At 66.2% G+C, this 26,337-nt stretch overlaps 2 protein-coding genes across 3 annotated transcripts; one reads left to right on the forward strand and one right to left on the reverse strand.

Annotated features, from left to right (window-relative positions):
- On the forward strand, positions 1–6,459 carry DDX49 (DEAD-box helicase 49). Its single transcript, XM_068164773.1, has 13 exons — positions 1–138; positions 240–363; positions 444–529; positions 728–849; positions 937–1,124; positions 1,627–1,767; positions 1,997–2,072; positions 2,528–2,604; positions 2,808–2,905; positions 3,388–3,462; positions 4,577–4,665; positions 5,777–5,848; positions 5,976–6,459. Exons 1-13 carry the CDS (start codon positions 24–26, stop codon positions 6,231–6,233), a joined length of 1,521 nt encoding a protein of 506 aa, XP_068020874.1. The 5' UTR covers positions 1–23; the 3' UTR covers positions 6,234–6,459.
- A 2,348-nt stretch (positions 6,460–8,807) lies between these two features.
- On the reverse strand, positions 8,808–25,673 carry HOMER3 (homer scaffold protein 3). 2 transcript variants are annotated; one of them, XM_068164757.1, is made up of 10 exons: positions 25,128–25,673; positions 20,021–20,160; positions 18,045–18,201; positions 17,085–17,216; positions 16,521–16,628; positions 13,317–13,438; positions 12,312–12,468; positions 11,157–11,267; positions 10,711–10,794; positions 8,808–9,770 (listed from the first exon to the last, which is right to left on the reverse strand). In XM_068164757.1, the coding sequence occupies exons 2-10, from the start codon at positions 20,032–20,034 to the stop codon at positions 9,582–9,584; spliced, it is 1,074 nt and encodes a 357-aa protein (XP_068020858.1). In that variant the 5' UTR covers positions 20,035–20,160; positions 25,128–25,673; the 3' UTR covers positions 8,808–9,581. The 2 variants fall into 2 exon arrangements, with proteins under 2 accessions (XP_068020858.1, XP_068020859.1); XM_068164758.1 differs by lacking the exon at positions 20,021–20,160.
- Positions 25,674–26,337: the final 664 nt, after the last annotated feature.

The raw sequence follows: 26,337 nt of genomic DNA on the forward strand, positions 1-26,337 counted from the left end.
GCCGGGCGGGCGCGGCCGTGGCCATGGCGGAGTTCCGGGCGCTGGGGCTGGCGCCGTGGCTGGTGGAGCAGGCGCGGCAGGTCGGGCTGACCCGGCCCACGCCTGTACAGGCCGCCTGCATCCCGGCCGTGCTGCAGGGTGAGTCCGCCTGCTCCCCATCTCCTTTTCCCCTCCCGCTCCTTGCTTCCGCGCTCCCGGTTCCGCGGCCGCTCACCGTCCCCCTCCTGCCTCCCTCTCAGGCCGCGACTGCATGGGCTGCGCCAAGACGGGCAGCGGGAAGACGGCGGCTTTCGTGCTGCCGGTGCTGCAAGTGCTCTCCGAGGATCCCTACGGCATCTTCTGCTTGGTGCTGACACCCACCAGGTACGGAAGCGAACCCGCGAGGGCCGGACCCGGCGAGCCGGTCGCGGGAAGCCTCCCTTCAGCGCTGTCCTCCCCGGCAGGGAGCTGGCCTACCAGATCGCCGAGCAGTTCCGTGTCCTGGGGAAGCCGCTCAACCTGAAGGACTGCGTGGTGGTGGGCGGCCTGGGTGAGTGGGGGTCGCTGCACAGGGCTGGCAGCATCCGGCCTGCCCCTTCGGCCCTGCCGGGGTGCAGCAGAGCGCCCGGGGAGGAGCTTCTCGTTCCACAGGGCTCTCTCCACGCTGAGGAGCTCCCAAGGCAGGGCAGGGCGGTGGGAGCAGGCAGGGTGATGCTGGGGGGTCCATAACCTGGCTCCTGCCCCTCAGACATGGTGGCTCAGGCTCTGGAGCTCTCCAGGAAGCCTCACGTCGTCATCGCTACCCCCGGCAGGCTGGCCGACCACCTCCGCAGCTCCGACACCTTCAGCCTCAAGAAGCTGAGGTTCCTGGTGAGGCAGGGCCCCGGGGGAGGCTTTCCCATCCCCTGCAGGCTCTGGGGGCTGCCTGCAGCAGGCTGAGCTGTGTGCTGCCTGCAGGTGCTGGATGAGGCTGACCGGCTCTTCGAGCAGGGCTGCTCCGACTTCACCCCGGACCTGGAGGTGATCCTGGGGGCTGTGCCGGCTCGCAGGCAAACCCTGCTCTTCAGTGCCACCCTGACTGCCACCCTGCAGGAGCTGAGGGGGCTGGCTGCCAACAGGCCCTTCTTCTGGGAGGCTGAGGCCAAGTGAGTCTCACCCTGGGGAAGAGTCCTGTGAGGGAGCTGGGGCTGTGCAGCGTGGAGGGAAAAAGGCTGAGGGGAGACCTTGCCCTCTGCAGCCCCCCGAGGGGAGGCTGGAGTGAGGGGGGTTGGGCTCTGCTCCCAAGGGACAGGATGAGAGGAAGCCTTGGAGGTCTTCTGCAGCTGAGGCAGTTGTGTGCTTCACTCTGGTGAGCAGGGGAGACCCTTGGAGACCCCTGGAGAGCCTTTGAGTCCAACCCTTTGAGTCCAACCCTTTGAGTCCAACCCTTCCCTGACAGCACCCAGCCTGGTGCTGAGCCATGGCCCTCAGCACCATACCCCTGCAGCTTTGAAACCCCTCCAGGGACAGGGATTCCACCCCCTCCCTGGGCAGCCTGTGCCAGAGGAGGGCTCCTGTTTCCTCTCTTGGCCCCTGGCTGCCTGCCATGCCCCTGTGCTGCTCCTTCCCTCAGCAGCTGCTGCCCCTCGGTGCTTTGCCTCCCCGCAGGGTGCGGACGGTGGAGGAGCTCGACCAGCGCTACCTGCTGGTGCCTGAGGCCATCAAGGATGCCTACCTGGTGCACCTGGTGCAGACCTTCCATGATGAGCACGAGGACTGGTCCATAATCATCTTCACCAGGACCTGCAAGTGAGTGGCAGCTCCTCCTGGGGGCTCAAGGTGCTGTTCCCAGGGGAGGTTCCCAGTCCTGGCTCTGCTGGGGGCTGGGCAGGGCAGGGCTGGCTGGCAGAGAATCCTCTTCCCTTCCTGCCACACCGAGGAGCTGGCAGGGTGAGAGCTCCCCCAGCAGCCCCAGCTCTGGCCTGAGCCATCAGCTTCCCACTGCCCTCTGACTGCCTTTTGTTTTCTCTGCTTGCAGGGACTGCCAGGTCCTGAACATGATGCTGAGGAGCTTCAGCTTCCCCTCTGTGGCTCTGCATTCCCTGATGAAGCAGGTGAGGGATGGCCCCAGCTGGGAGGTGAATGCTTGAGCCAGATGTGCCCAGGTCCTGCAGCTCCCCCCAGCTGCCTCCCCCCCCCAGCTGCCTCCTCCCCCCAGCTGCCTCCTTCCCCCCAGCTGCCTCCTTCCCCCCAGCTGCCTCCTTCCCCCCAGCTGCCTCCTTCCCCCCAGCTGCCTCCCCCCCCCAGCTGCCTCCCCCCCCCAGCTGCCTCCCCCCCCCAGCTGCCTCCCCCCCCCAGCTGCCTCCTCCCCCCAGCTGCCTCCCCCCCCCAGCTGCCTCCCCCCCAGCTGCCTCCCCCCCAGCTGCCTCCCCCCCAGCTGCCTCCTCCCCCCAGCTGCCTCCTCCCCCCAGCTGCCTCCTCCCCCCAGCTGCCTCTCCCCCCCAGCTGCCTCTTCCCCCCAGCTGCCTCTCCCCCCCAGCTGCCTCCCCCCAGCTGTCTCTCTTCGCAGCGGCAGCGGTTTGCAGCCTTGGCAAAGTTCAAGTCCAGCATCTTCAGGATCCTGATTGCCACGGATGTGGCTGCCAGGTGAGGCAGCAACTTCCTCCCCTTGGCAGAGGCCTGGGACCTGCTGTGGAGCTCAGGCTGGGGCTAGGGAGGGGAGGGCTGGGCTCAGAGCGGTTCTGCCCTGGGGCCAGCAGAGCCCTGGGGCTGCAGGTGGGGAGAGGGAGGATTGCTCCCCTGCTCTCCTGCCCTCCTGCCCTCCTGCCCTCCTGCTCTCTGCATTCCAGGGGCCTGGACATCCCTGCAGTGCAGGTGGTCATCAACTACAACACCCCAGGGCTGCCCAGGATCTACATCCACCGCGTGGGCAGGACGGCTCGGGCCGGTGAGGGGGGCTGAGGGGGCTGCAGGGGCTGGCAGGGGGCTGCAGGGGCTGCCAGGGGGCTGCCAGGGGGCTGCAGGGGCTGAGGGGGCTGCAGGGGCTGCCAGGGGGCTGCCAGGGGGCTGCCAGGGGGCTGCAGGGGCTGAGGGGGCTGCCAGGGGGCTGCCAGGGGGCTGCCAGGGCTGCTAGGGGGCTGCAGGGGAATCAGGGGGCTGCCAGGGGCTGCAGGGGGCTGCCAGGGCTGCCAGAGGGCTGCAGGGCTTCAGCAGCCTCCACAGAGCTGCACTGCAGGCTGCCCACCCAGTGCCAGCTGCACTCAGGTCCCTGGCTGGGCCCTGGCAGCTCAGCCTGGCTGCTGTGTTGCAGGGCACACAGGGAGCCCTCTGCCCGTGCCAGGCTGGCTCTGGGGAGGGCTGGGCCTGGGCTGGGCTGGGCTTCAGCTGCCCCTGCTGGCCAGGGCTCAGCTGGCTGCACTCTGCCTGCAGGCAGGCCGGGCCAGGCCATCACCCTGCTGACACAGTACGACATCCACCTGCTGCACGCCATCGAGGAGGAGATCAGTGAGTGGGGGGCAGCAGGGCTGCCCTGCCCTGCCCCATAGGCTGCCCCACAGCCTGCCCTGCCCTGCCCCGCCCCACAGCCTGCCCTGCCCTGCCCTGCCCTGCCCCACAGGCTGCCCTGCCCCACAGCCTGCCCAGCTCTGCCCCACAGGCTGCCCTGCCCTGCCCCACAGGCTGCCCAGCTCTGCCCCACAGCCTGCCCTGCCCTGCCCCACAGCCTGCCCAGCTCTGCCCCACAGCCTGCCCCACAGGCTGCCCTGCCCTGCCCCACAGGCTGCCCTGCCCTGCCCCACAGGCTGCCCTGCTCTGCCCCACAGGCTGCCCTGCTCTGCCCCACAGCCTGCCCCTGCTCTGCCCCACAGCCTGCCCTGCCCCACAGGCTGCCCAGCTCTGCCCCACAGGCTGCCCTGCCCTGCCCCCCAGCCTGCCCAGCTCTGCCCCCCAGGCTGAGCCACAGCAGCACAGGGAGGGTGCTCTGCCCTGCCTGGGTGTGCCAGGGCACAGCCCCAGCTTTGGGGAGGGAATCAGAGTCACAAACTGGCTGGGGGGGGACCCAGTGCCAGCCCCCTGCAGCCAGCCCCCCCCTGCCACCCCCAGCCAGGGCAGGCTGCTCTCAGCCCCAGGCAGCCTGGGCTGGGCTGGCTGCAGCCCCTCTGGGCAGCCTGGGGAGGCTCTCCCCACCCCCAGGGCCAAACACTTCTCCCTTGGCTCCACTCTGAACCTCCCTCTCTGAGTTCAACCCAGCCCCCCCTCACCCTGTCCCAGCTGGCCCTGCCCAAAGCCCTGTCCCCAAGTTCTGATCAGCTCTTGGAGCTCTGCAAGGCCACCAGAAGGCCTCCCTGGGGCCTTCTCCAGGCTGGGCAGCCCCCAGCCCCCAGCCTGGGCTCCCAGCAGAGGGCTCCCAGCCCTCAGCTCGATTCTGTGCTCTCCTTTAGACTCCTTCCAGCAGGGTTTGTCCTCCCTGTGCTGAGGGCTCAGGGCTGTGCAGTGCTGCAGGGGAGGCCTCTGCTGCAGGCTGGGGTCCCAGGGCAGGGCCCTGAGCTGCAGGGCAGGATGCAGCTTGGCTGTGGGAGCAGCTGAGACCCTGCCCCTGGGCCCTTCTCCCCTGCTGCAGAGCTGAAGCTGCAGGAGCTGAGTGTGGAGGAGAGGCCTGTGCTGGACATCGTCACCCAGGTCGCTGTCAGCAGGAGGCAGTGCGAGATGGTGAGTGAGCCCCAGCCCCCTGCAGCCCCCCTGCAGCCCCCCTGCAGCCCCCTGCAGCCCCCTGCAGCCCCCTGCAGCCCCCCTGCAGCCCCCCTGCAGCCCCCCTGCAGCCCCCCTGCAGCCCCCCTGCAGCCCCCTGCAGCCCCCCTGCCTGCCCCCTGCCTGCCCCCTGCCTGCCCCCTGCAGCCCCCTGCAGCCCCCTGCCTGCCCCCTGCAGCCCCTGCAGCCCCCTGCAGCCCCCTGCAGCCCCCTGCCTGCCCCCTGCCTGCCCCCTGCCTGCCCCCTGCAGCCCCCTGCCTGCCCCCTGCAGCCCCCTGCCTGCCCCCTGCAGCCCCCTGCAGCCCCCTGCAGCCCCCTGCCTGCCCCCTGCAGCCCCCTGCAGCCCCTGCAGCCCCCCTGCCTGCCCCCTGCAGCCCCCCTGCCTGCCCCCTGCCTGCCCCCTGCCTGCCCCCTGCCTGCCCCCTGCAGCCCCCCTGCCTGCCCCCTGCCTGCCCCCTGCCTGCCCCCTGCCTGCCCCCTGCAGCCCCCCTGCAGCCCCCTGCCTGCCCCCTGCCTGCCCCCTGCTGCCCCCCTGCCTGCCCCCTGCAGCCCCCTGCAGCCCCCTGCAGCCCCCTGCAGCCCCCTGCAGCCCCCTGCCTGCCCCCTGCAGCCCCCCTGCCTGCCCCCTGCAGCCCCCTGCAGCCCCCTGCCTGCCCCCTGCAGCCCCCTGCAGCCCCCCTGCAGCCCCCCTGCAGCCCCCTGCAGCCCCCTGCCTGCCCCCTGCCTGCCCCCTGCCTGCCCCCTGCAGCCCCCTGCCTGCCCCCTGCAGCCCCCCTGCAGCCCCCCTGCAGCCCCCCTGCAGCCCCCTGCCCCCCAGCACCCAGATGAGGATTTCCCTTCCCCCTTCCCTGGCTGGGGGGGGCAGGGCTTGGCTCATTCTCCCCTGGCTTTGCTCCACTGCTGAGGGCTGCAGGGCACCAAGGCTGTGGGCACCGGGGGGCGCTGTGGGGGGGCACTGGGGGGGCTGTGTGGGTATGGGGGGCGCTGTGGGGGGGCCCCGGGGGCTGTGTGCTGCCTGCCCCGGGGCAGAGGCTGCTGTGTGGTTCCTGATGGCCTCCCCTGGCTGTGGCAGGAGCTGGAGGGGATGGATCTGGATGAGAGGAAGGAGATCAACAAAAGGAAGCAGCTGATCCTGGAGGGCAAGGTGAGAGCTGCTGAGGGGGCTGGGGGGTGCTGGGGTCCTGCCTGGCTGCTGCTGCCTGCTCAGGCAGGGCTGGGCAGCAGGCTGGGCAGCAGCAGGGGCTGGCACTGACTGGCAGTGGCCACTGCAGGATCCAGATCTGGAGGCAAAGAGGAAGGCAGAGCTGGCCAAGATCAGGAGGAAGAACAAACAGTGCAGGGAGAAGGTCCAGCAGGCACTGCTGCAGAAAAAACAGCTGCAGCTGAGGAGGAAACTGCAGAAGAAGAGGGAGAGGAGGAAGCAGCAGCAGGAGGAGAAGCAGCAGCAGGAGAAGCAGCAGCAGGAGAAGCAGCAGCAGGAGAAGCAGCAGCAGGAGAAGCAGCAGCAGCAGGGGGAGGCTCTGGCCTGAGCTGCTTGGCCTGGACTGCCCCAGCCCTGGGGGCTGCTGGGGACTTTGCTAAGCCAGCTCTGCCCCTGCAGGGTGCTGCTACCTTGGGCCCTTGCTGGCAGCCTGGCTCAGGCTCTCCAGAGAGGCTCTCAGGAGCTTCTTTCCCTCCTCCAGCAAAGGAGAGGCTGAGGCCAGCCCTGGCTTGCTGAGGTGCAGGGCAATAAAGCTGCTGCCTGCTGCCCCTGTCCTTCCCAGGGCTGCTGCCTGCCACTCCTCCTTGTTTGCAGCAGCAGATTCCCCCTGAGCCAGGGGCTAAAAATAGGCCAGGGGCTGAGCTCAGCTCCTGGCTCTGCCCCAGCCCGGGGGGGAGGCTGCCCCAGGCCCCTCACTGGCAGCCTGGCCTGGGTCTGCCTGCCCTGGCTGGGGGCCCCCAGGCTGCCCCTGCCCCTGGCTGTCACTTGTTCCCTCTGCAGCTGCTGCCTGAAGCCTCTGCCTCAGCCTGCTGGGGGCGCTGGTGGTCTCCTGCCTGCCACAGCTGGGGCCTGAGCAAGGCTCTGGAGGCTTTGCTGAGAGCTGCTCTGCGGAGCTCCTGCCTGGAGCAGCCTCCTGGGGCAGGGTGGGACCCGGGGGCAGTGCTGAGAGCATCCAGGGGGGGGAGGGCAGAGGAGGTTGGGCTGCTTGGGAGGGGCAAAGGCCTTCGGTGCCCTCCTGAAGCTTCCAGCCCTGGCCCAGCGTGAAGGGAGCCCAGGGCCCCCCTCTGGCTGTGCTGTCAGTGCTGCCCCCCCCCGAGGGGCAATTCTGCTCTGGGCTTCCTAACCACTGCCCTGAGCTGCAGGGTCCCTGGGGAGGGCCAGGATCTGCTCTCAGCCTGCCTGGCTCCGGGCTGCAGAGCCTCCCCCCTGCCCCTCCCCAGCCCTGGGCCCTGCCCTGCTCTCCCTGCAGCCCAGCCCGGGGCCGGGGGCGTTCCCTGCCTGGGTTCCTCAGGGCTGCTGCCTGTGCTCAGCCTGCTGCTGGGAGCGGGGCTGGGGGGGCAGGGCACAGCCCTCCTCCTCCTCCTGGCTCCTCTGGGGGTGAAGCCAGGCCCTGGCCCTGCTGCTCCTCCCCTGCCCAGCCTGCCTGCGTGGGGGCCTGCTGGAGGGGCTGCTCCTGGAGCCTTCCCCTCCCCGGGGTGCTGGAGCTGCCACAGCCCTGCTGGCTTGGGTGCTGCTGCTGCTGCCCAGGAGGGGCTCAGCCCAGAGCTGGGCTGTGCTGCAGGGCAGCTGAGCCCTGGGCACAGAGCAGGAGCTGCTGCCTGGGGCTCAGCTTCCCCCTTGGAGCAGGAGCTGCCCCTGCCCAGCACAGCCTGCTCCTGGGCACAGCTCTGGGCTGCTGTGGAGAGGAGGCTGTGCCCTGCCCGGGCTCGGGGGGGGCATTTCCAGGGCACATCTTTGCTTTGCCTTCCCTCTGCAGCTGGCAGAGGCCTGGCAGGGGGGGCAGGGGGTGCCAGGCTGAGGCTGTGCCCTGCCTGTGCTGCCAAGTGTGAGCAGCTCAGTGCTGCACTAAAAATAACCCCAGCAAGGCAGCAGCTCAGCTCTGCAGCCCAGCTGCAGCCCCCTGGGCTCAGCTCACCTCTGCCTCCTGACTTTCTCACTAAGGCTGTGGCTCAATTGCAGCTTCCCCAGGTGGGAGCCTGTGGAGGCTTTGCCCCAGCCCAGGAACTGCTTCAGCTGCTCTCACCCAGAGCTCAGGGACAGCCTGGCTGGGGGCTGCTGCCAGGCACCCCCCACGACCAGGGGGGTCTGAAGCAGCCTTTGGGGGAGGAGGAAGGCTTTGGCCTCCTGTTGAAAGCACTCAGCAGGCTTTGGGCAGCAAGCAGCCTGCCCTGTGCTGAGCTGCTGCTCTCTGGGCTCCCCAGGCAGTGCTGGAGGCCTTCAGGGAGGGGAGCAGGGAGCTGCCTCCTGCTCAGCCTGGGCAGCTCCCAGCTGGCCTTGGCTTCGCAGCCAGCCCTGCTCTGGGGCTCCCAGGCACATCCTCTGCCCCCAAAGCTTCCTTTCCTCTGGCTGAGCAGCTCAGGAGGGCCTGGGGCTGGGTCCAGAGCAGAGGCTCAGAGCTTGCTGCTGCTCAGCAGGACCTGGTGCAGGGGGGGCAGCTGCAGGGTGGTTATTTGCTCACCCCCAGCTCCTGCAGGAGCCTCCCCCCAGGCTCCAGCAGGGCTCTGGCTGCTCTCCATCAATTATTGAGATGTTCATTTGCCAGGAGAATGAAGGCTGCAGGCAGCAGCAGTCCTCCAGCAAGGCAGCTCCTGGGCCCTGGCTGCTGTGTGAGGCAGAGAGAGGCAGGGGGTGGGACACGAGGGGGGGGGCAGGGGGTGGGACACGGGGGGGGGCAGGGGGTGGGATAGAGGGGGGGCAGGGGGTGGGACACAGCTTCCCAGGCTCCCGTGGTGCCTCCCCCAGGCCCTGCTCTCCTCCCAGCCTGCTCCCAGCGCCTCCCTGCTCCCTTCCCCCTGGGCCGGGGGCAAGCTGGGGGCTCTGCCGCGCCCCCTGCTGGGCTGCCGGGGGCAGGACAGCGCCGGGGCCGTTTCCCCGGGGAAGGCAGAAAGGGACCAACAGCAGCTGGGGTTTGCTCCATTTAATTGCAATTAACTGCAGCCCCCGGGGGCTGGCAGAGAGGCCACAGGCGCAGGCTGCTGCCCGTCCCCTCGGGGCTGTCCCACTTCTCCAGGGCCTCTTTCCCGAGCAAAGCCTCCAAAGCTTTACCAACTGAGCCCCCAGAGCCCCAGGAGCTGCAGTGCCTGCTCCTGCCGGAGCTGTGGGGCAAGGACAGAGGGGCAGCAAGCAGCTCCTGCCAGGCAGCAGGGCTGCTGGAGCCTGAGGGGGAGACACAGTGGGGTCAGGGCAGGGGAAGAGGAGAAGGAGCAGCTGCTGCCCCTGGGGGGCCAGGGCCCTCCCTGCCTGGGTGGGAAGCAGGCTCCTGAGCTGCAAAAGGTTCCCTAAAACCCTACTGGAGACAAGGGGTGCAGGCTGCCCAGCCCTGCCCTGGAGAGCTGTGAGACGGCTGGAGGCAGGGGGGAGCAGCAGGGGGCTGGGAAGGCAGCCTGGGCACAGCCTGGGGCCAGAGCGCTCTGGCTGCCGCTTGTGGATGCTGCCCGCAGAGGCTGGAGGAGCTCAGGGCCTCTCTGCCCCTCTCGGGGTGCTCAGGGGGCAGCAGTGGCTGTGGCTGGCTCCACAGCTCCAGGCTGCTGCTGCTGTCCCGGCAGGTGCTGCCCCGGAGGCTGCGCTGCGGCTCTGGCTGCTGCCGGGGGCCAGGGGCCAGGGGCCAGGGGCCAGGGGCCAGGGGCCAGGGGCCAGGGGCCAGGGGCCAGGCTCCGCTCCCCGGCGCAGCCTCTCCTCAGTTGCTCTCCAGCAGCTTGGCCAAGCCCTGCCGGAGCTCGCTCAGCTCAAATATCTTCACATCCATGATCTCTGCCACCTTGGTGACCTCGCTCTGCATCTTCTCCCTCTCGGCCAGGCTCTCGGCCAGGCTCTGCTCGGCCAGCTGCAGTCGCTGCTCCAGCTCCGCGTTGCGCTGCTCCAGCTCCTGCCGCGGGGCACCGGGGGCTGACCCAGCGCTGCGGGGCCCTGCCCTCGCCCCCTCCGCCCCTTATCTGCCCCCCGCAGGCTGCCCCCGCCCCGCCAGCCCATGCCGGGCTCCCCCTGCCCAGCCAGCCCAGGATGGGCTCCCCCCTGCCCCCCCAGGCTGGGTTCCCCCCTGCCCTGCCAACCCAGGATGGGCTCCCCCCTGCCCCCCCATGCCAGGCTCCCCCCTGCCCCGCCAGCCCAGGATGGGCTTCCCCCTGCCCCCCCATGCCAGGCTCCCCCCTGCCCTGCCAACCCAGGATGGGCTCCCCCCTGCCCCCCCAGGCCGGGCTCCCCCCTGCCCCCCCAGCCCAGGATGGGCTCCCCCTGCCCCACCAGCCCAGGCCGGGCTCCTCCAGCAGCTCCTCCCAGGGCTCTCCCTGCCCTGAGCCCCAGCAGCCTGCCCTGGATGTGTGCCAGGGCTCTGTCCCTGCTCTGCTGCTGCCCTCACATGCCACCCACCCCCGGCTCTGATGCCATGGGACGTCTGGAGCCGTTGTTCTGGGCAGCAGATCCTCTGCTCAGCAGCTCAGAGGCTGCAGGGCAGATCCTGCTCCATCTGTGCCCTTGCCCCGAGCTGCAGAGCAGTTTGCAGCCCTCCTGCCAGCCAGGCTGGGGCAGAGCTCTGCTCCCCAGCCAGCCCTGGCCCTCGGCAGGGCTGCAGGGAGGGTCACAGCACAGCACAGGCCCTGCTGCAGAGCCCTGCAGGGCTGCTGGGAGCAGAGCAGGGGAGAGTTGAGCTCCCTGCTGCTCCTGCCCCAGGCCCCAGCCCTGAGGGATGCAGGGGGGGCACAAGGAGGCAGAGAGGGAGGTCCTGCTCCCATCAGCCAGAGGCAAGGGCAGGCCTGGCAGCTCTGTCAGGAGGGAAGGGGGAGGGGTCCCTGCTGTGCCCCCTCACTCACCTGCAGCTTCTGCAGGGTCTCCTCCCTCTCTCCTTCGGCCTCCCAGCGGCCTCCACACTTCTGACTCTTCAGCAGTTGGATCTCCTGGGGCAGGGACAGCACCGTGGCAGACCCCCCCCTGCCCCAGGGGGGTCAGCTCCCACCCCCTGCAGGCCCCCAGGGACACTCAGCCACCCTCAGCTCCACGTTTCCATAGCTCCCTCTCTGCCCTTCCTCCTCTGCCTCCCCCTCAGCCCCTGCTCTCCAGCCAAGGAGGAGGCTCAGGGCTCTCTGCACCCTGCTGCAGCCCTGCTGAAGGGCAGATCCCAGGCTCCTGGGGCCAGGGTCTCCACTCAGCCTCTGCCCAGCCTGAGGAGCTCTGGGGAGGGGGCAGAGCTCTCCCCTCACTAAGGCCAAGGAAGCCCTTTTCCCCCTTCCCTTTGTGGCTCCATCCCTGGGGCTGTTACCTCATCCTTAGCCTTGATCAGCAGCTCCAACTCCTCCAGGGTCTGGCTCAGCTCTTCCTTGTTGTTCTCACTGGAGGAATCCTGAGCCCCCTGTGCCTCCAGCTCTGCTACCTGGAGGGAAGGAGCAGTGAGGATGCCCTGGCACCTTCGCTCCCACAGCTCCCTTGCAAACCCAGCCAGGCTTGCAGCAGGACAGCAGCTCCCACCCTGGGGCAGTTACAGTTCTCTCCTGCTCTGCCTGGGCCATGGCAGAAGTTAAACTCAGCCTGAGGCTCCTGGGGTCCTCACCCCTGGCTGCCCAACAGCTGAGCACACAGAGCAAAGGCAGCCCCCAAGCCCAGGAGCCAAGGCCTCTGCCCTGCCTGGGCCAGGCTCCTGCTGCAGTTCCATGCAGCTCTTCCAGTGCCTGACTGCAGCCCTGGGCACGGCCCTGGGGGTGGCTGCAGCCTGGTCAGCAGCAGCCATGGAGCAGAGGCAGCTGGGGATGGCTCTGGCTGCTGCTGCCTCCTGGCCAAGGCAGCTGGATGTGAGCTGGCTTTGTGCCTTCCTCCCCAAGGCTCCAGGAGCCTTCCCCAGCCAGCCCCCAGGTGCCCCAAGGCCCTTCCCCAGCTCTGCCCTCCCGGCACAGCCAACCCTGTGCCTGTCACCCCCCTGCCCCGAGGCCTCCTCAGTGATCTGTGCCCTCTGGCCCTGCCAGGTCCCACAGTTCTCATGACTGCAGCCAAACAAGGCCTTGTTTGTGGGGCACCTCCCTGCCCTGCTGCTGCAGCTTGCACCCAGCTCATGCAGCAGCCAGAGCCATCCCCAGCCTGCCTGCCAGCAGCCAGGGCACTGCCCTGCTGCCCAGCTGGGGAGGGTCTCCCTCTGTGCTGCTGGCAGCTGCAGGGCTGGAGGGCAGCTTCCATCCCTGCCCTGGGGCTCTGCTTCCCTGCCCTTACCCCCAGGGCCCCAGCAGGCTCCCAGCTGGCTCTGCAGGAAGCAGCTCCTGGGGCAGCTGCCCTGCTCCCTGCCAGCCTCACGCTGGATTCCCTTCCCTTCTGCTGCTGACACCCAGGGAAGAGGAGGGGAGGAGGGGGTCAGGGGCAGCCTCTGGCTCTGGGGCTGCTGGGGGCTGCTGGGGGCTGCTGGGGGCTGCTGGGGGCCCTGGGCTCTCACCCTCTGCCGCAGTGCTTCTGTCTCCTCCTGGTACGCTGCCAGCTGCTTCTTCCACTGGTCCACGTTGGCATTGGCCTCGTGGAGGGCAGCCACCAGCTTGGTGTTGTTGTCCTGCAGGCTGAAGAACTCAGCCTCCCACTGCACCTCACTCACTGAGCTGGGGAGAGGAGAGCAGGGGCAGGGCAGCGTCAGAGCCTCAGCCTGGAGCCTGGAGCCTGCTGCTCAGCCTAGAGCCCAGCCTGGAGCCTGGAGCCCAGCCTGGAGCCTGGAGCCCAGCCTGGAGCCTGCTGCCCAGCCTGGAGCCTGGAGCCCAGCCTGGAGCCTGCTGCCCAGCTCCTGGGAGAGCTTCCCCAGGGGAAATGCCTCTCCCAGCCCTGGCTCTGCACCTCCTGCCTTTGGCCCTGGGGCATGTCTGACCTTAGGGCCCTGGCTGCTTGCTCCCAACTGCAGAAGCCAGGCTGGGGGCTCACGGGGTGGGAGGTGGGGCACAGCTGCCAGGAAGCAGCTCTGCAGTGTGGGGCCAGGAGCCCACCCCCAGGAGCTTTGTTAGGTCTGAGCTCGCCTGGGAGCAAACTCTGCAGCCCAGGCCCAGGGGAAGGCAGCAGAGGACATTTGCTCTGGTTTGAAGGAGTCCCAGGGTGCAGCAGGGCAGAATCCAGCCCAGAGCCTCCTGAAGGGACAGAGGGAGGGAGCAGCAGGGACCCTGCTGGAGCCCCCAGGGGAAGGAACACAGCCACAGCCCCGGGGCAGCAGCTGCAGCAGTCAGGACTTCTGCCACCACCACCCCCTGCTCTGGGGGGCACAGAACCTTCCCCTCCCCTCCCCACACCACCTGGGAGCAGACTTCACCTCCATGCTGGACTAACCTTCTGCTGAGGGAGGGGAGGAAGGGGGGTGGGGGAGGCGTGGGGGAGCAGTGGGGGCATCAGGCAGCTGCCTAAAGCAGGCTTGGGGCAAGAGCATCTGGGGGGACCTGCAGCAAGGGTGGCACTGGGGCAGCCTCACCCTTCAGACAGCATCTTCTTGAGCCTCTCCTTCTCCGTGGTGATCTCCACATCTGCACTCTGGCTCCGGAACAGCTTCTCCTCCCCTGGCCCATTGGAGCTGATGATGGGGCTGGGCAGCACCTGGGGAGGAGCAGGAGGTGGCTACCAGCCAGCAGAGGGCAAGGCCACAGGGCCACCAGGCTCCCCAGGCTGCCAGGGGCTGCTGTGGGGCTCACTGCCCCCAGGCCCAGCCTCAGCTGGCTCTGTGCTGCTCTGCACAGCAAAGGGGGGCAAAGCCCCCCCGGGGTCCCAGCCCTGACACAGTGGTGACCTCAGGAGCTCTGTGGCCACAGGGCTCTCTCCTGGGGAGGGAGGTTGGCACTTTGCTCTCCCAGCAGCTGCCCTGTGCCATGCCCTCCCTCTCCCTGTCCTGCTGCCACGCTGGGGCAGTGCCCCCAGTGCAGGCAGCCCGAGCAGGAGGGCTCACAGCTTGCCCAGGGCAGCTGCTCCTCCTTCCTGACCTGAGGGCCTGAATTCCCTGCCCCTCAGCTTGCCCTTGGCAAATGCCAGGGGTGCCACAGCCCCTGACCCGAGTCCTGCAGCCCTGCACAGCGCTGGGGCTGCTCCTGCCAGGCCTTTGCCTCATTCTGAGCAGGATTCCCTTGCTGGCTCCCAGAGCAGTGGAGAGACTCAAACTGCAGCCCCTGCCCTGCCAGGCCTCCTGTGCTCAGCTTCTGCACCCTGCCCAAGCCAGCAGGGGCCCTGGGATGGTGTTTGCCAGGCTCCAGGGGGGGAGACTCTGCTGCTGAGGTGCCTGTGGCAACCACCCCACAGAGGGGTGGGAGAAGAACTTCCCAGCCCCTGCACCACAGAGCTCCGCTGGGGCTCCATGTCCCTGCTGAGGCACTGGTCCCCAGGCTGCTGGGGGCTGCCAGGGGAGCAGAGGTGACTCTGCAGAAGCCAAAGCAGCCTTTGCCTCCCCCAGCCCCCCCAGGGCACCCTGGCTGCAGTCTCCTCCCAGAGCAGGGCAGGAGCTTGGCACCCAGGGCAAACTGAGCTACAAAAAGCAACAAGTCCCTGGGCAAGGAGGCTCTGGGGGCTGTGAGCCCAGGCGGGGGCTGGGAGCCCGGGTGGGGGCCGGGAGCCCGGGTGGGGGCCGGGAGCCCGGGCGGGGGCTGGGCTCTGGGCAGAGGTAGCCCCCAAATGCCTGTGCTAAGGACAAGCAGGAGTCTGCTGACATCTATTAATAGAGCCAGGCAGGGCCAGGAGCTGAGGGGCAGCAGCTCCAGGAAGCCTTCCAGAGAGTGGCTGAGAAGTGAGAGCTGCAGAGCACAGCTCGGTCTGCCCCTGGGGCGGGGGCAGAGGCAGGGCAGGGGCAGCAGCTCCCTGCTGAGCTGCTGTGAGCCCCTGCAAGCCCAGCTGGGAGTGGGGAGAGCTGAGGAGGCTGCAGAGCCTCCTGGCTTGCGCTGTGCACAGAGCCATGCTCGGGCAGGGGGATGCTAAGGGGGGCTGGGGGTTGGCTTAAGAGCTACCAGAGGAGAGGAGAGGAGAGAGCTGCTGCCTGGGGACTTCCCCAGCTCTGAGCAGCTGCAGCCTGCGTTAAAGTAGAGCAGATGCAGAGAGGGAGGGAGCCCTGACTTGATTTCAGGAGACAGCTCTGCTCTCTGCTCCCCTGCAGACAGGCACAGCATCAATTATTCAGCTTGAGTCCAGCTCTGGAGCTCTGCTAACGCTGGGGCAGGAGGGACCTGGGCTGCTGGAGGCACAGGGCTGGGGCAGGACCAGATCTGCATGGCCAGAGGGCAGGGGCCTGGCACTGCTGGCACCTGGCAGGGGCTGTGCCCAGCTCTGCCACTGCAGGATGGGGCAGGGGCAGTGTGGCCTCACTCTGCTGAGCCAGCTAAGGGCAAACAGAGCCTTAGGGCACGTCCCTGACCTGGGCTCAGCCTTCCCCCTCTGAGCTCCTCACCCCCCAGGGCAGGGCACCGCTGCCTGCTGTGAATCTCTCTGCTCCCAGCCTCCATCTGCTCAGCCAGGGGGAGGCAGCAGCTGGCTGTGGGCTCATCACTGACCACAGCTCTCACCTGAGGCTTCAGCTCTGCTCTGGACACCTAACTCCCCTCAGCTGCTGGCCAGCAGGATGGGGCTTTAGAGTCAGCAGGCAGCCAAAGCCAGGCAGTTTCCCCCACTTTTGCAGCCCACATTCGCAGTCTCTGCAGGGCCTCCCCCTCCCCCTTCCCCTCCCCCTCCCTTCCCTGCAGGCCAGGGTGCTGCTCACACTCCTCCTCCTCTGCTGCCACTCCATCTGTACTCAGCCAGAGAGCTCAGTGTCCTCCCAGCTCCAGGAGCTGTGGCAAACGCAGGAGCACCTCTGGAGGGGTCTGGGAGGGCACAGCCTCAGCAGCAGTGCACTGCCCCCGCGGGGGGAGCTCTCCACAGCTCCAGCCTCTCCCCTCGGTGCCAGCCGCTGCCGGGGCTGGTCCAGCTCCGCAGGGAGCAGCTGCAAGTGCAGCACGAGTGGCAATGAGCTGTGATGGGCTGCAGCTTGCTGCCTTGCTCCCCTGGGGGGAAGGAAATGGATTGGCTGTCACAAGGCAGCGCTGCCCAGCCTGGGGGTGGGGGTGGTGATTCCTCCTCTCACAGCACAGCTTCTCCTCCACCCTGGAAACAGGACACGAGCAGGAGCTGTCTGGCCAGGGCTCCTCACTCAATGATTCTCAGAAGTCATTTTGTCCTCCCATGGACCCCCACCTAGCAGAGGCACCTGGAGAACCCTCAACAGAGGAAGGAAAATGCTTGGAAGTGCCTCAGGTCTTCTTCCCTGTGATCTGTGAAGCTGCTGCAGGCTGCTCCTGCACTGCTGCTGCAGGCTGCTCCTGCACTGCTGCTGCAGGCTGCTGCTGCTGTGGTCCCACAGAGCCCAGAGGGAGCCAGCAGCTCTGAAAAGAACCACACCAGAACCCCCAACCCAAGAGCCTCCACACCTGCAGCATGGCCTTGCAGGACAGCAGATGGCTTTGACAGCTTAAGTGGCAGAGGTGGAGGAGGGAGAAGCCTCTCAGGAGCTCCACTGCAGCACTAATTAGTTAATGTTCTTCGTGGGCTTCAGCAGAGAGACCTCAGGGAAGCTCCAAGCCGGCAAGGAAGCTCTGGGAGAGAAGGGGCCAGGGGCAAGGAGGTGGGGAGGGGCTGAGCTCCGCTCCTGCCTCTCCCCAGGCAGTACCTGGTGGGATGTGATGCTCAGGGCAGGGTTGGTCAGCTCGGTTTTGTCCTGGGACTTCTCCCTGGCCAGCCGTGCTGCTTCCTTCACCTCCTGGAACTTCTCTGCAAACTGCAGGGGAAGGGAAGAGTCACTCCAGGGCCACCCACAGCGGGGGACAAACCGCACCTGAGGAGCTCAGCTCCTGCTCCCTCCGCACCTTCTCTCCACCCCGATGCTTTTGGGCTGCTCCTCAGCCACCAAGGGAACTGAGAGAGCAGCTCCTCCCTGCCCCTGGTGCTGCCACTGGGCTCAGCCAAGCAGCAGCCACACACTGAGCCCCAGAGTCCTCACTCAGGTTGTGACCAGGGAATCATTCAGGCTGCCCTTGGGGCTCACTGAGCCCAACCACCAACCCAACCCTGCCATGCCCCCTGCTCAGCCAGCTCCCTCAGCACCCTCTGACCGTGCTCAGGACACTCTGCAGGTGCTCTGCAGGCTGCTCTGCCTTTTGGCACGGTGGGAAGAGCAAGCCCAGCAGGCTGCTGAAGTGCTCTGTGCAGGGGCTGAGCTCCCCCCGAGCTGTACCTGGGAGAGATGCTGCTCAGAGGCAAAGCCCAGCCCGTAGACAGTGTTGGCTCTGCTGTCTGCCCACTGCCCAAACTTCTGGGACGTCTTGGTGAAGGTCATGTTGGGGGTGATGGTGCTGTTGATGATGGCCTGGGGGGAGAGAGGGAACGGTGAGAGAGCAAAGTGCAGCCTGCAGCCCCGGGGGGTGGGGGGGATTGGTCACCACAGTGCTCCAGGAGCTGGGGGCAGGAAGCTCTGGGGCTCAGTCTCCAAGAGGAGAGGGCAGGCTGCTGGTGACCAAGGGTCTGCTGCTGTGTGCCACAGACAGACCTCAGCCACCTTCCCTGCTGAGGAAGAGCCCCAAACCCCCAGCAGAGCATCACCAGCTGCACAGGGGCACAGGAGTCAGGGGTTGGAAGGGACCTGCAGAGATCATTGAGTCCAACCCCCCCCTGCCAGAGCTCCCTGCACTGCCAGGGCAGAAGGGAAGAGACAAAGAGTCTCTGGGGGCTGAGAACCTTCCTGATGGTTTCCATTTTCCTGGCAAGGTTTGAGCAGCAGTCAGGAGCAGCTGTGTGAAAGCTCCCTGCTGGTGAGGGCAGCCACAACACGAACTGCCTGGGGAGGCTGCAGGGCTTCAGCACTCAGCAGCTGGAGGCCTTCAAGAAGCAGCAGAAGTCCTCCAAGAGCAGCTCAGGGCCAGCTGTGCTGGGTGGGAGTGGGGCAGCCCCTGGGGCTCTGCCGTGGCTGCAGGGCTTGGCCTCAGCAAAGGCTCTCAGGAGATGCTGCTGCATGCCCGGGGGGCAGGGCAGGGAGGGACAGCTCCAGCCCCTGGGACAATTGTGCCTCGGGATTCTGGTGCCCAGAGCAGCATCAGCCCTGCCCTGCCGGTGCCCAGGCTGAGAAGCACCCCTGAGAGCGAGCCCAGGGCAGGCTGAGGCTGTGCCCCTACCTTGGTGCCCCCCACTGTGCCCCTACCTTGGTGCCCCCCACGCTGATGATCCTGTAGACGCTGCGGGTGGCATCGTAGAAGTAGGAGACGGTCAGGGCGTGCTTGCTGGCCGGGATCCAGTTCCTCTTGGTGGCAGGGTCGATCTGGAACACGTGGGCCCTGGTGCTGAAGATTGGCTGCTCCCTGCCACACACAGGACCAGGGCTGTCAGGGCAGAGCCCCAGGGGCAGTGCCCCCAGCTCCTGGCACTGCTGCTGCAGCAGCTGCCCTGCTCTTTGCCTCCTCTCCAGGGCTCTGAGGCACCAGGGGCTGGCACTGCAGCACCCCCCAGCCCGCTGCCCCTCGCTGAGTCTCTGCCCAGGCTGCTGGCATCTCCTGTCCCTTCTCAGGGCAGGCAGGAGCCAAGAGCATTCCTGGGAGCTGCTCTTCCAATACCCCCAGGGCTCCTCTGTGCCCTCCCCAGGGGCACTCCACGTCCCTGGCACTCTTCTGGAGCCCATTTCAGACGCCAGGGGGCCATGGGCTGATGCCTCTGCGAGCCCCCAGCTGCTTTTGCCTCTGCTTGCCCAGCAGCCAGGCAGCCTGCACTGCACAGCAGTGACCTTGGCACACCGAAGCTCCCAGGGGTCTTTAACTACAGCTGCAGGTTTCCAGCTTCCTCCAGAGCTCCTCAGTCCTCCTCTGCAGTCCTCAGACCCTTGCAAGGCCCCCAGCCTGGCCACTGCAGCAGCAGCTGCAGCCTGTGCCCGCAGGGAGCAGAGCTCCCATGCACATCACCCAGGGGTGGGCACCAAGCTGGAAGCAGAAGCACAAACAGGACATCACAGCCCTGGATTTGGGGCCACCCAGGTGGCCTCTGCACATCACAGCCATGGAGAGCAGCACTGGCACTGGCAGCTGGTGGAGGTGTCCCAGAAACCTGTGGCCATGGCACCTGGGGCCATGGTTTGGTGGCCAGGGTGGTGCTGGGCTGATGTTGGACTGGGTGATCCTGGAGGCCTCTTCCAACCCAAACCATTCTCTGCTTCTCTGATTTGAGGCTCTGTTATTTTTAGCCTGGCTTGCAGCTTGCTCTCACCAACCCTCAGCACTTCAGTGCTCAGCTGATGGCAGCCTCCCCAGGTGCTGACTCTCCCTTTGCTGGGTGGTCTGGAACTGAAAGCATCTCCCCAGGCTGGAGCTGTGGGGAAAGGGAAGTGTGGAAGGGTGGAAGGGTGGAAGGGTGGAAGGGTGGAAGGGTGGAAGGAGCCTTCCCCTCGGCACAGCTTGACTCCCTTGACTCCTGCTTGGGAAGTGCATCCTGCAGGACTCCAAGCAGGTCTCTAACAATGGCTGAAAGGAAACAGCTCAGCACACAGCCAGCAGCTGCTGCAGGACAGCTCTGCCCCAGGCTCTGCCATGGCTGAGGAAGGGAAGGCTCCAGGACACAGCAGCCCAGGGGCAGCAGGGCCTGGGGTCTTGCTCTGCCACTGCCTTATCCAAACCTGGGGAAGTCTGGGGGGCTGCAGACCCCCCCAGAGCCAGCTGCAGACCAGGCAGAGGCTCAAGCCTGCTCTGTGCAAGCTCCCCAGATCCATCCATTTACTCTTCCTCCCCCTGCCCAGCAATGCAGACAACTGTGCCTGCTGCTTCTGGGGCCCACCAGCAAAGCCTGGACAGTAAAATGCTTCCTGCTCTGCCCTCTAAGGTCCCTTCCAGCCCAAACCTTTCTATGCATCTCTTAGTCTCAAGCCCAGGCCCCAGCCCAGGCTCCAGCCACTACTCTCTTGCTCAGGGGCAGACTGCATGAGGATCCAACCCAGCTCCTCAGCCTCCTCTCTGGCTGCTTTGATTCACCCACAACCCAGGGCTGGAATTTTCCCAGGCTCCACCAGCAGCCACCCAGCTCTGCCTGGCTTGTGGCTTCTCCTCTGGGGCACAGAGCAGGGAACCCCCTGCTGCTTGTGCCCCTGAGCCCCCACATCCTGGGCTGCTGTCAGGGAGAGCAGGGGAAGGACATTACCTAGATGCTGACATTTGTTAGTAGGGGTAAGAGCTACAGGCAGGAGTTAGTGCAGAGCTCTTCCTCCAGCAGCTTCCTCCTCGGGGCTCCTAGCAGGGCTGAGGCTCCTCTTTGGTGTTGCCCCCAGAGTGATTCATTTCCTAGCACGGAGAAGTCAGCTGTCAGCACACGCAGCAGGGACACAGCCCTCAGCCAGCAGCCCTCAGCTGTCCTCAGCTCCTGAGCCTGGCGTGTGCCAGCTCCGCACAAGTTCTCCTCCCTGCCATGGGGCCCTGGAGCGGCTCAGGTCGCTTGGAAGGGACCTCAGAGATCAGCGTCCCGCAGGGGTCCGCAGCCTGTGCGGGCAGGGGGGAGGAGGTCTGATGGCCGCGGGGGGGGCAGCGACCACCGGGGACCTCGGGGGTCTCTTCCAGCCCCGATGGTTGTGTGCTGAGCAGGGAGGGCCGGCAGCAGGGGCTGCGTGCAGAGGGCAGCTCGGAGCAGGAGGAGCGCAGTGCCGAGAGCCAGAGCCGAGACGCTTGAGTGGAGCAGCCTCTGAGGAGCGCCTGGCTGCGCTCAGCCTGCTGCTGGCCAAGCTGCTGACCTCCTGCTCCAGAGCATCTACAGAGCCTTCAAAAATAGTCCTGAGAGTGCCTGGGACGCAAACTCTCCTCTTCTGTCTCCGGCTCCAGCGCTCTGCTCCCCGCTGCTTGCAGGGTGCGCTGGGGGCAGCCCTGGGAGATCCCTTCCTGCTCCCCGCCCCGGGGGCTGCGTTCCCAGCAGGACACAGGTAGATAAAAGCCCTCCCAGCCCCCAGGGCTGCCCTCCCAGCCCCCAGGGCTGCCCTCCCCAGGTGATTAAGGCAGAGCAAAGACAAGGATCAGGCTGAGACACAGACAGGAGCCCCAAGTGCCTGCTGGCAACTGGAAGGGCTCCAGGTCTCCTCTCGCAGCCACCACAGTTTGTTCCCAGCCGGGGGGAGGGAGGGCAAAGTTAGATATCTCAGTCCCACGACTTGTTCCCCCCTCCCCCGCCCCGGCTGGAGGCTTCCAAGCACCCAGGGGAAGCCAAGGAGCTGGGAGTGCAGCTCCAGCTCCTCACAGCAGCAAAGCTCCCAGCCGCGGGGTGATGCCGGAGCAGAGCCCCAGCTGCCTCCTCTGGTGGCTTCTCCTGCAGGGACGCTGGGGGAAGGTCAGGGGGTGCCGAGGACGGGGATCGGCCACCCCTGGCTTGCTCACTGCCTGCAGCCTGACTCAGTGCTCCGCGGGGGCAGGGGTGGAGCGCAGGCTGCTCTCGTTCCCACCTTGGCTCTTCCATGGTTCCTCTCCACAGCACCCGAACTGATCCCAGGAACAAAGAGCTGCTGCTGGCAGCGCTGCCAGCAGAGCACACTGGGTTTTGTTCTCTTAATTCCTGGTCTCAGCAGACTGAGAGGCCACGGAGGCAGCGTTGGGGCTGCCCAGGGCCCATGTCAGGTCAGGACACGCTGAGGAGCTGCCAGGCTCCTGGAGAAGCACAACCTGCAGGTCCTGCCCTGTGCCAGGGAGGTGCAGATGGCACCAGCTCAGTCCCCAGCACCAGCAGCAGTGCCAAGGAGGTGCAGATGGCACCAGCTCAGTCCCCAGCACCGTGCTCTAGCTGGCAGGGGCGCAGTGGGCACAAAGGTGCCAGGGAGTGGAGAGGGCTGAAAGCAGCCCTGCCCTGCCCTGGCAGTCTGCTCAGAGGGGTCACAGGCAGCAGGGACTGCCCCCGAGTGTCCTGCCTGGCTGTGGGCTCTGCCCCCTCCTCAAGGGACCTCCTGCAGTGACCCAGGGCTGCTGCAGAGAGAGCACCAGAGGTGGGCACCGCTGCAGAGGGCTCTGCAGGAGGGACTGCAGCACCTCCTCTGGGGAGCCCCTGGCACAGGCTGCCCAGGGAGGCTGTGGCTGCCTCCTGCCTGGAGGTGTTCAGGGCCAGGCTGGATGAGGCCCTGAGCAGCCTGGGCTGCTGGGAGGTGTCCCTGCCCCTGGCAGGGGGCTGGAGCTGACCTTGAAGGTCCCTTCCAAGCCAACCCATTCTGTGATGGTCTCCCATGCAAGGGACACTCCAGGGTCCATCCCATGACCCCTGCAGTGTGTGGGATCCTATGGATCAGTGCAGGGATCCCAGGACTACAGACCTCCTGCAGAGGGAGGGCCCAGGGGCTTATTGCTGCTTCAGATCTCCTCTTGCATTGTCTTCCCTGCCCGTGGGGAGGGGTCTGTGCTGCCTGCACAGCTGCTTTGTGCTCCTTCTCCTCCCATTCTCTCAGCAACCTCTAAGCTTTTCCCCACCGAGATCCTCTCATTTTTTCTCCTCAGCAGTTCCCAGCCCTGAGCCTCTCTGACAGCCTCTGACAGCCTCCTTTAGTCACCTCCACCGATCACATCCTGCTCACCTGCCCCCACCCTCTGCTGCATCACCAGAGAGGAGAATCCTTCTGCTTGCTGAGGAGGGAAGCAGCTTTCAGAGCCAGCCTCCCCCAGGCACACCACTGCCTCTGCCCTGCTGGCAGTGCCAGAGCTGAGAGCTGCCCCAGAAGAGCAGGATCCAAAGCCAGGCACAAGCACAGAGCTTTGAGAGAGAGATGTGGGGGGAGGGAGTCAGAGTTCAAAGCACTCCAGGGACACAAATGAATAGTTCTGAGGTTTAGAATAAAATCTTTTACCACTTAAGGCAGCAGCTGGAATGTGCTGGGGAGGATGAGCTGGGTCCTCATTAGCTGCATTTGCCTTGGTGCTGCTGGATGGGGTTCAGCCAAGGGCATCTCTTGGAGCCCAGCAGCTGCTGCCCAGCCTGCACCTCCTCACTCACTGCAGCTTCTCTTTGCAGGGACATTCATTTGCCTGTCAGAGAAAGAAGCCTCTCTGCACTTGGACACAGAGAGGATCATCACCTGAAACACTCTGCTCAGCATCCAGGCAGCCTCTGCTCCCTCTCTGTCTCCAGACCAAAGCAGGAATCTCCCCTGCTCCAGTTTCAAACCATTGCCTCTTGGCCTGGCACTCCCAGCCCTTGTCACAAGTCCCTTCCCAGCTCTCCTGGAGCCCTTCAGCTACTGGCAGGCAGATCTAAGGTCTCCCTGGAGCCTTCCCTTCCCCAGGCTGCACAACCCCAGCTCCCTTAGCCTGGCCTTGCAGGAGAGATGCTCCAGCCCTTGGGCCACAGCCTCCCCTGGACCCTCTCCATCAGGTCCATGCACTGAGGACCCCAGAGTTGGGCACAGCCCTGCAGGAGAGGTCTCAGCAGAGCAGAAATGACCAAGTCCCAGCTCCTCAGAACCCTTTGTGTGGGTCAGGGGCAGAAGGGTGCTCGGGCACAAGGACAGGGCTCTTGGGGGTGCCATGCTCCTGGTGACAGCTCAGGGAGCCAGGGGTGTCCTTTTGCACTGCAGCTGGGCTCAGGGAGCAGCCACAACCCCCCCAGAAGAGGTCGTCCTCTGCTCCAGGCCCACTGCCAGCCAGGATTTCCTAGCAGCTGCGGTGGGAACTTCCCCACCCTGGCTGCCATCTCCCCCAGAGCCCTTTCTGTCCGCCCCTGGGTGGGTGTGCACAGGGCAGCTCGCACCCAGCCTGTGAGCACAGGAGATGTGGCCCAGCCCTGGCAGCCAGCCCAGCAGCAGCTGAGTCAGCTGGAGCCGGAGCTGCCGGCCCAGGACGTTCCCTGCTGCTGCGGCTCCAGCCTGGGCTCCCAGCCTGGGCAGCCTGCGACGCCGCAGGGGCAGGGCTGGCTGGAGGCGGGGGGGCTGCCCTGGCAGCGCTGGGGAGTGGAAACGTGTTGGAGCCAGAGCCTCGAAAGGCAGAACTGGAGCACAGAGAGGGCCTGGGAAACGATCTCCTGCTCCTGCTCCTCCTCCTCCACTGTCTGTTTTCCTTTCCTTTTATCTTCCCCCAGCAGCTTGAAGAGCTGCTGCCGGCAGCCAGGGCTGGCTGGGGAAGCAGTGTGGCTTAGCAGCAGTCCCAGCCCTCATCTCTCTGCCCCAAACCTTCTGAGCCAGGGACTGGGGGTAGCCCCTCCCTGCCAGAGCACAGGGGTGCTGCTGCTTTGCTGTAACTGGGTGCAGAGCCTGCTCTGATATTGCCTGCCCAGGACCCTGGCACAAGCCCCCAGGACAGTGACTGTCAGAGAGGGAACTGCAAAACTGCTGTTCAGGAAGGGTTCAGCCACCCAGCTCCAATCAAGTGCTGGTCCCAGGCTCTCTGCCTGTTAAACCCTTCCTGGCAGCCCCAGAAGCTTCACAGCAACTCTGTGGATCACAGAAGTTAGAGGAGAACAGAGACACTTTCTGATTTAGCTTGGATCAGCTCCCAGGGGGCTGTGACAGCCACACCTCTGCCGCTTCTGATCCCTCACCTCGACCCTTTCTGCCTCTCCAACCTGGCTCTGACTCTTCACTCATTTGCTGCAGGAGGAAAATGAGCAGAAGGAAAAGCAGCCCCTAGGAATGTGATTTATTTTCCCTCACTGTCAAACCCACACGTTTGGAGGGAGCTGATCAGAGGCTTCCTACAGATCCAAACTGCCAGCAGGGCTTCAGCGCACAGGCAGCTCACAGCAACACGCCAGGTCCTTGGAGTTCCGTGATTGAGGCTTAGAACTGGGGCATCAATTAACCGCCAGCCTGAGCTCCCATTTCCAAGCCCAAATCCACAGCCAGGCAGCGTTGCTGCGCTCCTGGAAAAGCTGAGGTGGGGGAGGAATCACAAAGGAAATCCCCAGGGATTTGCAGTCGGCTCTGCTCTCCATTCAGAAACGCAAACAGGATCCCTTGTGCCGAACTGCCGAACAAAACCCCCGAATTCCCAACTCCCGGGAAAGTTTGCGAGCACAACCCCGGCTCCGGCCGTCCCGGGCAGCCTCCCAGTTCGGGTTTCACCGGAGGTGCAGCTCGCTGGAGGCTGCCCTCGCCGAGGAGTTTATTTAAAGAAGTTGCAGACTCGCAATTTTCCTCTTCCTACCGCTCGGAACCCAAAGCGAATCCAAACTCCGCTGCGTGCGGCGCGGGCGAAAGGCGACCTAAAGCCTTCCCTGCTGCGGCTCTTACCTTACAAACAGCTCCGCGGCCATGAGTAAGAAAAGCAAGGCAAGAACAACAAAGTGCCAGGCTCACCCCATCGCCGCCGGTGCCAGCTTTGCTCTCCCGTCCTTTCCCCTGCCGCCCGAGGTCTCTCCGCGCTCTGATTTCTTTCTCCCTTCCTCTTTCTTTCTCTCCTTCTCCGGATCCGGATGCTCTTTAAATTTCCTCCGGAATTTCACTTTGAAATCTTGCTACTTTGGGCTCTTCGGCTCGGAACGCCCCAACGATCCCCGGGGGTGCGGGGCAGAGAGGGCAGAGGCCGCCCGGACCCCTCCCCGGCCGCGGCCGCCCACGCCCCGCACGGCCCCGGCCGCTCCAACCGGGACCTCGGGGCCTCTCCCCGCCCCGGCCGCCGCAGTTCCCCTTCTCCGGCCGCCGGGATCCCTCCTTCCCTTCAGCATGGGAGGGAGCGGCAGGCCGAGCCGGTGCTTCCCGGGGCCCAGCTCAGACCGAGCCGCCCGCGGCCGCCGCCCGCTCCGCGCCGCTTTGTTCTCGGTGCTCAGCTCAGCCGCTGCCGGCTGCCGCCCGCTGCCCCATCGCGCTCGCAGCGCTCCGCTCTTCGCCCGACTTTATTCCCGGGGCCGGGGCCGGCTCGGCGGCACCACCTGCCGGGCACAACCGGGCAGAGCCGGGCCGGGCAGAGCCCACCGGCACCGGGCGCCCGGCGGGGCAGGGCGGGATGGGGTCCAGCCCCACGCTGGGGGCTTCCCGGGCGCTGGGTACCCGGGAACGGAACAAAATCCTGGTGCCCTTCAGCCTTGGCACAGAGAGCTGCTGCCAGGGAGCTTCGTTCTGGCTTCCATGAGGTCGTTTGGACAAGTGGGAAATGAACAGAAACCCTGAAAGGGTTGGGAGGGGAAGGGGAAAACGCTCCGGGGAGCAGGGAGGCTGCGGGGAGCTGGGTGGAGAATCAGCAGCTGGCCACTGCCAGCCTGCTGCAGCCATGGAGCCAGCACTGCCCTCAGCCTGGCAGCTGGGCACTGGGCAGGAGAGGGAGAGGGCAAAGAAGAAGAAAGGGAAGGTGAAAGGGAGCAGGAAGGGGGAAAGGAGAGAGAGAAGCCCCTGCCCAGGGCTGGTTCCCACATCTCCAAGGTGCTGAACAACCGTGGAGGGCTGATGGGAGCCATGAGAGAGAACAAAACCTGCTCTGAGAGTGTAAGAAACGCTCCAGCTGCTCCTCGAGGCTGTGGTGTGGCTGCTCACCACCAGAAAGGTTTCCTGGCAGACAGGGATTGCATCCAGG

The sequence above is a fragment of the Melanerpes formicivorus genome, unplaced genomic scaffold, assembly GCF_026170545.1.
Source record: "Melanerpes formicivorus ecotype bairdi unplaced genomic scaffold, bMelFor1.0.p_v2 SCAF_83, whole genome shotgun sequence".
Taxonomy (NCBI): Eukaryota; Metazoa; Chordata; class Aves; order Piciformes; family Picidae; genus Melanerpes; species Melanerpes formicivorus.